Source organism: Poeciliopsis prolifica, unplaced genomic scaffold (assembly GCF_027474105.1).
Source record: "Poeciliopsis prolifica strain line A6 unplaced genomic scaffold, Auburn_PproV2 SCAFFOLD003, whole genome shotgun sequence".
NCBI classification, from domain to species: Eukaryota; Metazoa; Chordata; class Actinopteri; order Cyprinodontiformes; family Poeciliidae; genus Poeciliopsis; species Poeciliopsis prolifica.
This window is the reverse complement of record NW_026562378.1, coordinates 1021586-1032500: the sequence shown is the minus strand read 5'-3', so window position 1 is coordinate 1032500 and position 10915 is coordinate 1021586. Positions and strand designations below refer to the sequence as shown.

Here is a 10915-nt window from a genome sequence, read left to right as displayed (position 1 = left end):
TTGGTTATTGACATGCAGTATGTGGCTATTACTCTAATATCCCCTGGTGAGACATGTGAGTAAGAGCCGATTTCACACTGACTTGAACCAATGAAATTCTTTTACCCAACTTAACGTTAAAGACACCTTAAACCTGTAAGGTTTTTTTTTCCCTGACCTTACTGGTTGGTTAAGTTCCCAGTGAATGTCTGTTGTCTCTGCTCACCTCATGTTTTCTGTTTGGAGGATTTCTACGCTGCCAGTGCTGCTCCTTTGATGTCCTCACTTCCCTTCACTTACCGTCTCTCCACTTAGCTGTTCCCACTCACCTGTCTTCAATCACCTAATTGTTCCCCCAGGCATTTCCCACTTCCTGTTCATTCCTGTGTTCAGTCAGGTCAATCCAGAGACATTGTTTTAGCTTCGGTTAGATAAGATACAACTATATTGACTCCACCACAGAGAAATTCAGATGGTTAGAATCGCCAACGAAAGCAGAACCAAGAAGCAGGAGTTAGGATAGACTATGGACTATTTTTTTTTTTTTTTATGTAAATAAAAAGAACATGAATTCATTGCTAATATACAAAACAATAATATAATTATATTATCATTTGTCACTGTGATTTTGTGTTTGATTATTTATTTCTTCATGACAGAAGCTTCAATCAGCCGTCTGTTTCTGACTTTCAAATGTGCACAAAATGTTGTCCATATTCCACTAATGATGAAAGAGCACAATTTTGCAATTGCAGTGTTTCCACTAAATAAAAAATGTTATTAAAATCAGACATGAATACATTTGTTCATGTGATAAGTAATTAAAAAACATACTGCGCCATCATCCTACAGCTACTTCCTGTCGTCTTCTTTGTGGTTTTTGTCAGCAGTTGTTGGTTGTTGGCCATGTGATTCGTGCGATTCAAAAACACAGAAAAAAAGTGTTTCTATTGCAGTTTTGTAACATAAACTAATTGCAATATGGCCTAAAACCACCTCAACCTTGGACAGAAACTTTTTCATCAAATAAATAAATAAATTTCAACATTTAAGTAAATGTACTTTCATAATAAAATTTGCGCAATTACATTATCATTATGGCTTCGATGTGATGTGAAAAAGTTTAAGGGTCAGTGGTGTAAATACTTCTGCAAAGCAAACTTTCTTTAGTGCAAAGCTGCATGTAAGGAAGATCAGACCTTTTGCCTTAGAGGGGAAACATTTCAGCCTGAGTTTACATGCAGTGACTAATGTGTTTTCAAACATCTCAGTGAGCCAGCTTCCTGATTGTTTCCCACTTCACATGACAGATTTTTCATGTAGCCTCTGACCACATAACACTGGGTGCTGGGATCATCTGATCATCTGAAAGAAGAGGGTGAAATTTCTGGCACGTCACGAGAAAATGGCAGATGTGGCGTTTAAAAACCAATTGCGTTCTCGTTTTGCTTTGACTCGCTCTCATAACGTTGCAGGTTTTGAGGCTGGGCCTATCGCCTCGCGCAGGACAGGAGCACACACAACAAACCAGGAGCAGATGTGCGCGCAGCGCCCCACCCAGACTGAGCTGTCAGAGCTTCCTTTGTGCTTGTGCAGAGCCGTGACCCATGTGGCACCACAGACCCTCCACTGCTGCATGAATGAAACACAAACAGGAGCAATGAGACGACGCTGCAGGTTTGGGATGCACTGATCCACTATTCTCACTTCAGGGACCAACATAGGTTTGGTACCGGCCAATAACGAGCCGATACTGAAAAACAGCTAAAATGACTTAAAACGTTTCTTTTTAAAAACACAGACATGAATGTAACGAATTACACTTTTATCTGATAACTCTGCACCAGCAGAAGACTTAAAAATACTAACAGCTTCACAGGGTTGGTCAAACACACAAAAACTGTTTGTTCTGTCACTAGGAAAACAACATCTGATGTAAAATAGAAAATAAAGGAACTGAAAATGACAAAAACAAGTTTTGGTCATGTTTGACTTTGGTCAAACATGTAAAAAATAAACTGCATCAAATCTTCTGTCAAATGATTCAGAAAGTGTAATAAGGAATTCTAAATATAATGTAAAATAATTCATAAAAAATGACGTCACTCAGAGCACAAAGCATAAATTAGACCCGAATAGATTTGCCCTCATGGATCGGGAACAGAGCCACCGGTACCCAACCCAGAATTATGTTCAATATCAGGATCGATATAGATATTAATGTTGGATCAGTGAATCGCTACTTCTGTATCAGCGTCAATAAAAAAGTAATTTGATGTATTATGCTTTGAAACAGAAATCTCCATCTTCATTTTAAGACATTTTTCTGCATTAACAGGAACACGGTGCTGGAGTCACAGTGTGCGCAGGGCAGGCGGCTCTATTTTTGCACATCGTGATGTTTATGACATCATCCGCTATGCTCTTGTGGTCACCATCAGTTTGGTTCCTAAAACTCAAGCTGTGTGGCCGTGTAAGTGGTGTGGTCTCTGGTTTCACTGTGGTCAGTTAATGTTGAGGCGTAACTCCTCACAGAGCTACGCTCTCTGACCTCAGTGGTCTGAGGAAAGGCTGGAGCAAACGGATCATTCTGGACAGATCATCTCCTTTTTCACTCCTCCTGAATCAGAAACCACGTTTATTCACTGGGTTTGTGCAACAGTTTGAGCTTCATGGAGAAATGAAAAAGTTCTGGCAAATCAATGTTCAAGTAACTGATGCCTGTAGCGTAATATTATGTATGGTTTTATTAGGAAATAGAGGTAAAACCTGTCTACACAGCAAAAGGTTTTTTTCAACATCATGTGGTGTTCCTCTCTTTAGCTGTGTTCACATTGTAGGTCTAATTGCATAATTCTGTTTTTCCAGGCACACAGAACCATTTTATAGCACAATACCTATTTTAACTTCAGTTGTTATAAAAATGTTGTACATAACATATATGACTTAAAAGAATTTTGACTTTATAATTTAACACTTGGAAATTGGGCCTGTGTCTCTTTAAAATCTCCTGCTCTTTCTCAAGCTGCACCTTTGGGAAGTCATTACAACATGGCTCCTCTATTAACCTTTTAGCATAATTTTTTGTCAGAGTTTCACTGAGAATGAACTCAGCAGATGTTTGCTAATTGCTGTCGGCTAGTCTGAAGGAGCGTAATGGTGGAGTGAGGTGGCTGGCAGCTTACAAACTGAAGTTGAAAGGAGGAGCTGCGTCTCCAAGGCAGAGCTATGTCCACAAAAACCTTCTAGCCGTGTGAGTCCCTTGCCTGCAGTCTGTGTGTGTGTGTGTGTCAGGGTGTGTGTGCGTGTGTGTTTCTGGGAGCTTGGTCAGCTGAGTTGAGCTCCACCAACCGGTTCTCTTTACCTGAACTAGAGTCAGAAAACAAGCAGGGTGAATGAATGTGGTTACGGCCAAATGAAGCCGGTTCTAAACGTGTTTCATTGGACTGCTTCACCTTCGCCAATGATAAATGGAGGCTCAGAGACTTGGACGGGTTTTTTCCCTCTGAACTGTAGAAACAGAAAGAGCCACACATGATGAGCAGCTGAACAGAGAGTGAGCCAGAAAAAACACAGCGATGCTAAATGTTTCTAAAGCTCCTGAATTCACCGAGGTTTGATTGATTTTTGTTCCACTGTGTGTCAATGTGTAGACACTGTGCAGATGTGGGCAAACCCAGGATGAGTAAATGGTATTGTGTTGAGCAGATGCTGTTCTTTAGCAGGAACAAAGATCATAACCATGCATTTTCAATGATCCAGTTAATGTCCAGAACTGGAAGCAATTTCAAATCTGTGGTGAGATAAAGACACTGGCCATCCAGTCTGACAGAAATTAAGATACTTGACAAAGAAGAATGAGCATTTATTTCAGTTTATAGATAAACAGAGCAGGTAGAGACCTAAAAGATTGCAGCCCCAACTCCAGGAAAAGGTGGCACTGACTCTTCGGAGGCTAAATATAAATAATTTTTCAGATTTGTATTTATTGTGTCATTCTCCCTCTGCTTCATAAAGCACATTATGTTCTCACAATCACTGAAAATTCCACCAAAATATGAAGCATAAGGCTTGATGTTCTGCTTTCAAGCCCAGGAATAGTAAAAAACTGAGTGTGTATTCACACCGGACCTGTTTATTTTGTTTTAATGGAACTCCAGTTCGTTTGCCGGGAAAATCTGGTCCGTTTGGAGAGGTGTAAACGCTCAAGCAAACCCTGATGAGGACCAAAAAAGTGAACTTTGGTCCACCTACAAACCTCAGTGCACGTTTTTTAAAACATTTAGAAACCACGGAGTCGATGTATGCAACAGAGGATCTGAGAGCAACGCAGCAGACTGAGCACTTCAAGTCCTCTGGATGTCAAAGAAACCGCTTTGACCTGTGCCACCATTCAGTGAGAACAGATAATCCATTCATTATGTTGGAACAGTGATGTTTCTGGTGGGCCGCCAGCAGGACATGATGATCCTACCTTCTGCTCTACACGTTGCTCTGTCTGGTAGTTGAGGATGGGGCTGAGGCCGTGTTGATCTGCCGCCACCCGACCGTCCAGACTGAAGTTCAGGCTGATGTCGATGGGAGAGAGTTTATCCCGAAACTCGTCCTCGGCCTGCAGCAGAGACAGAGACGCAGTGAAAAACCCAGCAGTTACAAGCTGGAGAATGAGAAGAGCTAATTGTTAGGGATGTACAAACATGAAAGTTTGGGCTGATTTTGGCAGTATTAATATCAGATATATTAATACTACTGTTATGGCACATGTACTGAGACATTCCCATGCATCACTGGCAAACGTTAGTGGCTGAGTAACATTCAAAACACCTCCAGGAAACAATCATGAACAGCAGAGAGCTCTAAGCCTCTGTAAGAAGCAAAGTTTCTTACCAAGCTACTCATTTTCATAACTTGGATGAACTTTATGTCACATTATATGTGTAATCTGTTCCTGCTATTCAGACAACTTTAAAGTGATGATAAGCAAAGTCAGAAACTGAACACTGAAGATGTCTGACGCAGACTGATAGTAGTCTTCATGGTTAGCATTAGCACCTACAAAATGTTTTATATGTTTGGCGGCTTGCCGTTAGCTTTTGCTAATTTCCTTGTGTTTAGCGGTTTGGCGTTAGCGTCTCCTAATGTTTTTGTGTGTTTAGCTGTTTATCATTTGCATAGCAACGGTTCTTGTTTAGCCCATTTGTAGTTAGTGAACTTGACTTTTGGTTAGCTGCGTCCACCACTGGCAGCAACTACTGGCAACTTTAGAGCAGAAATTGATTTTCCATGACAACCATGATGGCCATCTTCAAAGATCCAGCAATCATTAGTAAATATGATTTCTATGGGTCCAGATGTATGTAATTTGATACTAACAGTTTTCACCTGTGACAAATATTGACAACTTTAGTGCAGAAGTGAATTTTGCTTCATGATCATGATAAAAAATAATCGCCATCTTTAAGTTTTCAGTATTTTTTTCTAAAAAAAAAAAATATTGTGCCAAGTTAAGTGTTTTTAACCACGTGTAAAACATTGTGCTGTAATATTCAATTATCTGCTGCACTATTTCTATGTCGTCATCTCAGCTTCTTTCACAATGTCCAACGTTAAGATCCGAACTCTCAGCCCGACTCCACAAAGTAGATCCTAAAAAAGTCGCTGGTACCAGATAACCATTATTAGTGTATAACTATTTTACCTGAGTCCAGCTTCACTGAATAGAAGAAAAGGGTCATTGGTTCACTAAACAAATACTTTGTTTATTGCTATTGTTGTTTTTTGAGGGGAACACAGTTTAAAGACTCACCCGCAGGTAGATCTTGATTTCATGGCAGAACCTTTGACCATTTGTGAGGTTTAGGGTCTTCAACAGGGTGGGCTGCTGGCTCTCCAGGAACAGCGCCCTCCTCACAGACTCCTTCTGGTTCTGCTTTGCTCTGTCTAGCTGCACTTCCACCAGGAAACCTTTAAAGTACATACAGTGGTAGAAACAAGCATAGAAAAAAAAATGCATCATCTCATTGCTTTTGGAATGTCAATGTATGCATAGCCACAGATAAACACTATGACTGAATGCAAACACACATCCACAGAGAAATCCTCTTTTCTCCTCTGTGCTTCTACTGGGAAGTACATAGAACATCATCGCACACCACATTAAAAACACAGCAGAAGGCAGAGACAATACAGAACGCCATACTTTAAATAAACACACACGCTTCTCTAAACCGTATCCTGTATTTACACAATTGCTCTTTCATCTTGATCCTAACTGCCAAATTGACCACAGAGAGGTCCAGCATACTTGTGGCTGCACAACAAAAGCAAGGTAATGGGGACCATGTGTGTGTGTGTGTGTGCCACTGTGTGTGAGAGAACATGTCTTACCTAAATGAGAGGGGAGGTGCTTCCCAGAGGCCTCCAGACAGAACCTGGTGCTCACACTGTAGGTGAACAGAGAGCAAGAAGAAAAGCTACTGCTGCTCATTCATGACCCATTATTAGTCATTGTTCAAGCACAAAGTTATAATAATCTACAGTAACTGTTCAGGCTGATGTTTCTCCTTGACATGGATATGTGGGTGATATAGTTGGACGTGGTTTTGGGGAGGTGAAACCAAGCTGAGAAATATATTTACAGGGGTGTGAAAAAGTGATTTTTCCCTCCTGATTTCCTTTGTTTTTTATGTCTGTCAGATTTCAGTGTTTCAGAACATCACTCTAAATATTAGTCAAAGGCAACACAAGTAACACAAGGCTCAGTACTGAGTCTTGCAACACCTGCTTTTAATCAATACATCCATTGGACCTGCCTGCGACTCGATGGGCAGGGCTGTCTGACAACCGGAAGGTTGCAGGTTTGATTCCAGCTTTCTCCCGAAATCCTGATGTGACGGGAGAAAGAAAAAACATTCAGCCTCAATCTGAAACCACATATTCACATCTCTGAATATGTGAAGAAAAACTAAGTGCAGACTTTGGAGTGGTGTAGTCAAAGTCCTGACCTGAATCCTTTTGGTTCTGTGGCAAGAACTTAAGAAATGCTGTTCCCTTGTGGCTGAATTAGAACAATTATACAAAGATGTGAGGCCAAAATTGCAGTCACTGCTGCTACTAGAGGCCCGACTCGTTATTCAGCTTTTTCTTCCCTTAATAATAAACAACCAGATTCACAAACTGCATTTTGTGTTTTCTTGTTTTGTCTTTGACCAATATTTAAATTGGCTTGATGTTGTGAAACACTGATGTGTGGCAAACGTCCAAAAAAGCAAAAAAAAAAAATGTAAATCAGGAATGAGGCAAACATTTTGTTCCAGCCCAGTTCACAGAAGTTTTTAATTCAACCATGAAAAAACTCTTATCTTAATGTTCATGTGAGTCAGAAGTGGAAAACAGTCCAGACTGATGCTAATTCACAAGCTGCTGTCTGTGGTTCTGACTGACAGCAGCAGGTTGGAACAAGAACTAATAGAGCAGCAAGTGTCAGGAAAACAACCTGACTTTTCTTTCCGTTTTTCTTCCTCTTCATTTTCCAATCTGTGAAAAGGCTTTTACCCCCTTGCAGATTTCTTTATATTTTACTTTTCTGTCACACTTAAATATCTCAGATAAATGTTTTTATGACACACAAAGATAACTCAAGAGTTACCAGCATGAATGGCCCTTTGCATCATCATCGTTTGTGTTCGTACTTCGACTAGGCCACTTCAAAACCTTTATTTTGTTTTGTCAGAGTGATTCCAAAGTCCATTTGTTGATGTGCTGTAGGTCATCATTCTAGTAGCTCTCACAGTACAGCAGACCGAGTTAGGTTCATGGCAGACGTAAGAGGATGAACACCTTCCAAAAAGTTCTACTTTGACTCATCAGTTCACAGAATGAGTTTTAAAAAGTCCTGAAATGTGAATCTTTGATGTTCTGTTGAGTCACTCGTGGTTTTGACCTTCCCATATGGAAGCCATATTTGCCCAGTCTCTTTCTTGTTGTTGAGTCATGAACTTTGACCTTACTGAGGTAAACGAATAAAGTTTGACTTTTGGTCCTACAGTATCACTTGAAAATAGCATCCTAAGAGTAGATGTTAAACATGTTTTTTTTTTCTTTTACTAAACCCACCTTTCTGTTTTAAAAATGCTTTTCTTATTAGTCTGATGCAATACTCTAAGTTAGTATTTTTTTATAAATTGTAAGTGAAAAATCCACAAAATTAAAAGACGTGAAAACATCCGTCTGAATACTTTTTTACAACTCTGAATGGATAAATACAGTCGAGGAGTAAAGTCATACTGTTGACCAGTGTGAGATTCAAAAGTCAACAATCCATATTAAGCTCCTAACTCCACCACTATTTTCTGCTCTTTTTCCATCTTTCTTCCAGCTGTTCTGCTGTTTTTTCTTCCTCACATCCTTCATGTTGCCAAAGCAGCAAAAAAATAACAAGAAGCACTAAAACAGTACTTCCTTGTATTCGCTTAGAGAGGCTGAGATTAAGACGCTGGCCAATTTGGCTGCTGCCACACACCAAATCTAAAACTGTTCCACACTTCTGGCTAAGTGGAAACTGTGGAAAGAGACTGAAAGCAGAATAACGTCTCCTTACTCTGAACAAATCAAGAAAAAAAAAAGAAATAAAAATACATCTCTGTGTTGGACAAAGACTAGATAAGATGGAAAGAGGTGGAGTCCATACCAGGAAACAGAGACGTTTCTCTCTTCAGTGATGAGTGAACAGGTCTTCTCCTCCTGGTTGAACATGGCCGGCTGCACGGTGAGAGAAGCACCGGCGCTTACTATCGGCCGCGCTCTGATGGGAAACACACAGCAATAGTAAATGGCAAAGAAAATGGATGGAAACATCTGAATCTGAATACAAACAAAATATAAAAAATATGTTACAAAAAAAATCCTCTTGGGATGTTCTATAACTCAGCATCTAAGAATCTTTCTTGTAATCTTTTTATTAAATATCATAGTACAAAATACATCATACACTACATTAGCAAAAAAAAAACAAATAGCACAAAGTACATGTGTGTTTGTAGTTTTCCACAGTCAGTACACATAGGAAGATGAAGGGGAAAGTTCATTTTGCACAAGCAGTCACTGCTTTGTGTTGGGTCCATTACATTCAATCCTAAAACTCATTCAAGCTTATAAAAACGTGACAGAATGTGAAACAGTTCACAGGGTGTGCATACGTTTTGTCAGACTTTCCCAGTAAATACGCAAAGTGAGGAATCATACCTGTACAGGACGACCTTATCAAGGCCGAAAGCACCAACGATCAGATCTGCAAAGCAAAATGAAGGCATCAAAGAAGAGGCTTCATAGGTAAAAGTTGCATCAATGACGAATCCCGCCCTCTCGTACCTGGGTAACCGTTCTGATCAACGTCCATGTCACCTCGCAGAGCAAAGCCGAAGCTGGCAGGGAAAGAGCTGGAAGCCCATTGGCCAGAAAGAACCTGAGTGGGCGTGTCCTTCAGTCCTCCAGCGTGGCCGTTATGGATGAAGACCACGCCCTGCTGGTGGTCTCCACCATAAGGACAGCCGACAGCCATGTCTGATTTCAGACAGCAACAGAACATTAACGCTCTCCATTTATGTGTTTCTACTGGTACGTTGCCAGGCAACATGATGTGGTTGTAAGTGTGAACAGGCAACAAAAACAAGCAGCTTTTCAGACGATATCAGGAGTTACTGACTTTTTCCTAATGGGATCTACTGGTTCTGATCTTTCACCTTTTCTGGATCAGACTCATTCAGGCAAAACATTCTGATTTCTCATCTCTACTAACTTCAAGTTTGAATGAGGAATATTGATTTCTATCTCTCTTCTTCTATATCTTGAACTTCCACATATTTTGGGGGATTTTATGAGAGAGACTCAAGATGAATACTCATCAGCGGTGGTCACACTTCTGCTAATCTGCTACTAGCAAATAAACCTACTTCTAAAGAAGTAGGTTTATGTGAAAGTGTCAAGATAAAAAAGATTAACAACTTAAAAAAAACACAGTTTTGCACATAATTGTGGCGAGAAGGCAGGCAAATATTTAGATATTGTATCATGGAAACCAGAAGTCCATTAGGTAAAGGGTGCAGGTGTACCGTTGAAGCCATCCTGGTTGAGGTCACCCAGAGGAGCCAGAGAGGTGCCAAACCGACCGAAGACCTGTGAGCCCAGCAGATGGGTCAGAGCCGGCTCCAGACGCAGCGGGCCCCTCTGGAGGTAAACATAGACCTTCCCCAGCTCCTCCAGACGCCCGTTAAACCCCGGGTGCATGAATGTCGGAGCTCCAACAACCAGATCATCCAATCTGTCAACAGTGTGGAAAAGACAGGATTCTTAATGATGAAGACAGAGATGGAGACATTGCTGCCAAGTACTTTTTCAATATTGAGGAATTATTCACTTAAAACTAGCTCATATAGTTTTAAAGCTGTTTGTATGTTAATTTTTCTTATTTCAAGTGTAATAAGAAACTAGACCAAAAGCTACTTGGTATTTTGTCAGCGTTGACTTGAACAAGTGGAAGCCATGGCGTCCATCCTGACGCCTCAACAGGGTGAACTGACAAGGTTTCAAAAGGCCAACAGAAGGAAGGAAAGTTTCTCTGCCTCTTAGAAAATATCAGTCTACTCTTCATCTGCATGGGAAGTGTTCAAAACCCCCTCAGTCCACACCGCTCCAGTGAAATATCTTCTGTTTTAGCATATTCTCCCTCTGCTCTTATTTCAACCATTTTACATGCCACTATTTGGTGCCACTATGTGCGTCACCGCGCCTCCCTTCACTTACCCATCGTTGTTGATGTCAGTAGCCGCCACCGCGTAGCCAAAGTAAGACCCCATCTGGAATACATTTCAAACAGGGCCGAGTTAGCCTGTAATCACACCACAGTGCACAGATCCCTCTCTTTTCTTTCATTTTCTCC

The 10915-nt window shown here is 40.7% G+C and overlaps 1 protein-coding gene across 1 annotated transcript in view; it reads right to left on the bottom strand.

Moving 5' to 3' along the window:
• The window catches only part of LOC129358144 (integrin alpha-5-like), a 44050-nt gene that overhangs the window by 15880 nt on the left and 17255 nt on the right, over positions 1-10915 (bottom strand). The window contains exons 11-18 of the mRNA XM_055027004.1: positions 10780-10832; positions 10089-10297; positions 9349-9540; positions 9223-9268; positions 8669-8782; positions 6367-6422; positions 5786-5943; positions 4454-4591 (exon numbers count right to left, since the gene is read on the bottom strand). Coding sequence (XP_054882979.1) covers positions 4454-4591; positions 5786-5943; positions 6367-6422; positions 8669-8782; positions 9223-9268; positions 9349-9540; positions 10089-10297; positions 10780-10832 — 966 coding nt within the window. The remainder of the gene's footprint in view (positions 1-4453; positions 4592-5785; positions 5944-6366; positions 6423-8668; positions 8783-9222; positions 9269-9348; positions 9541-10088; positions 10298-10779; positions 10833-10915) is intronic.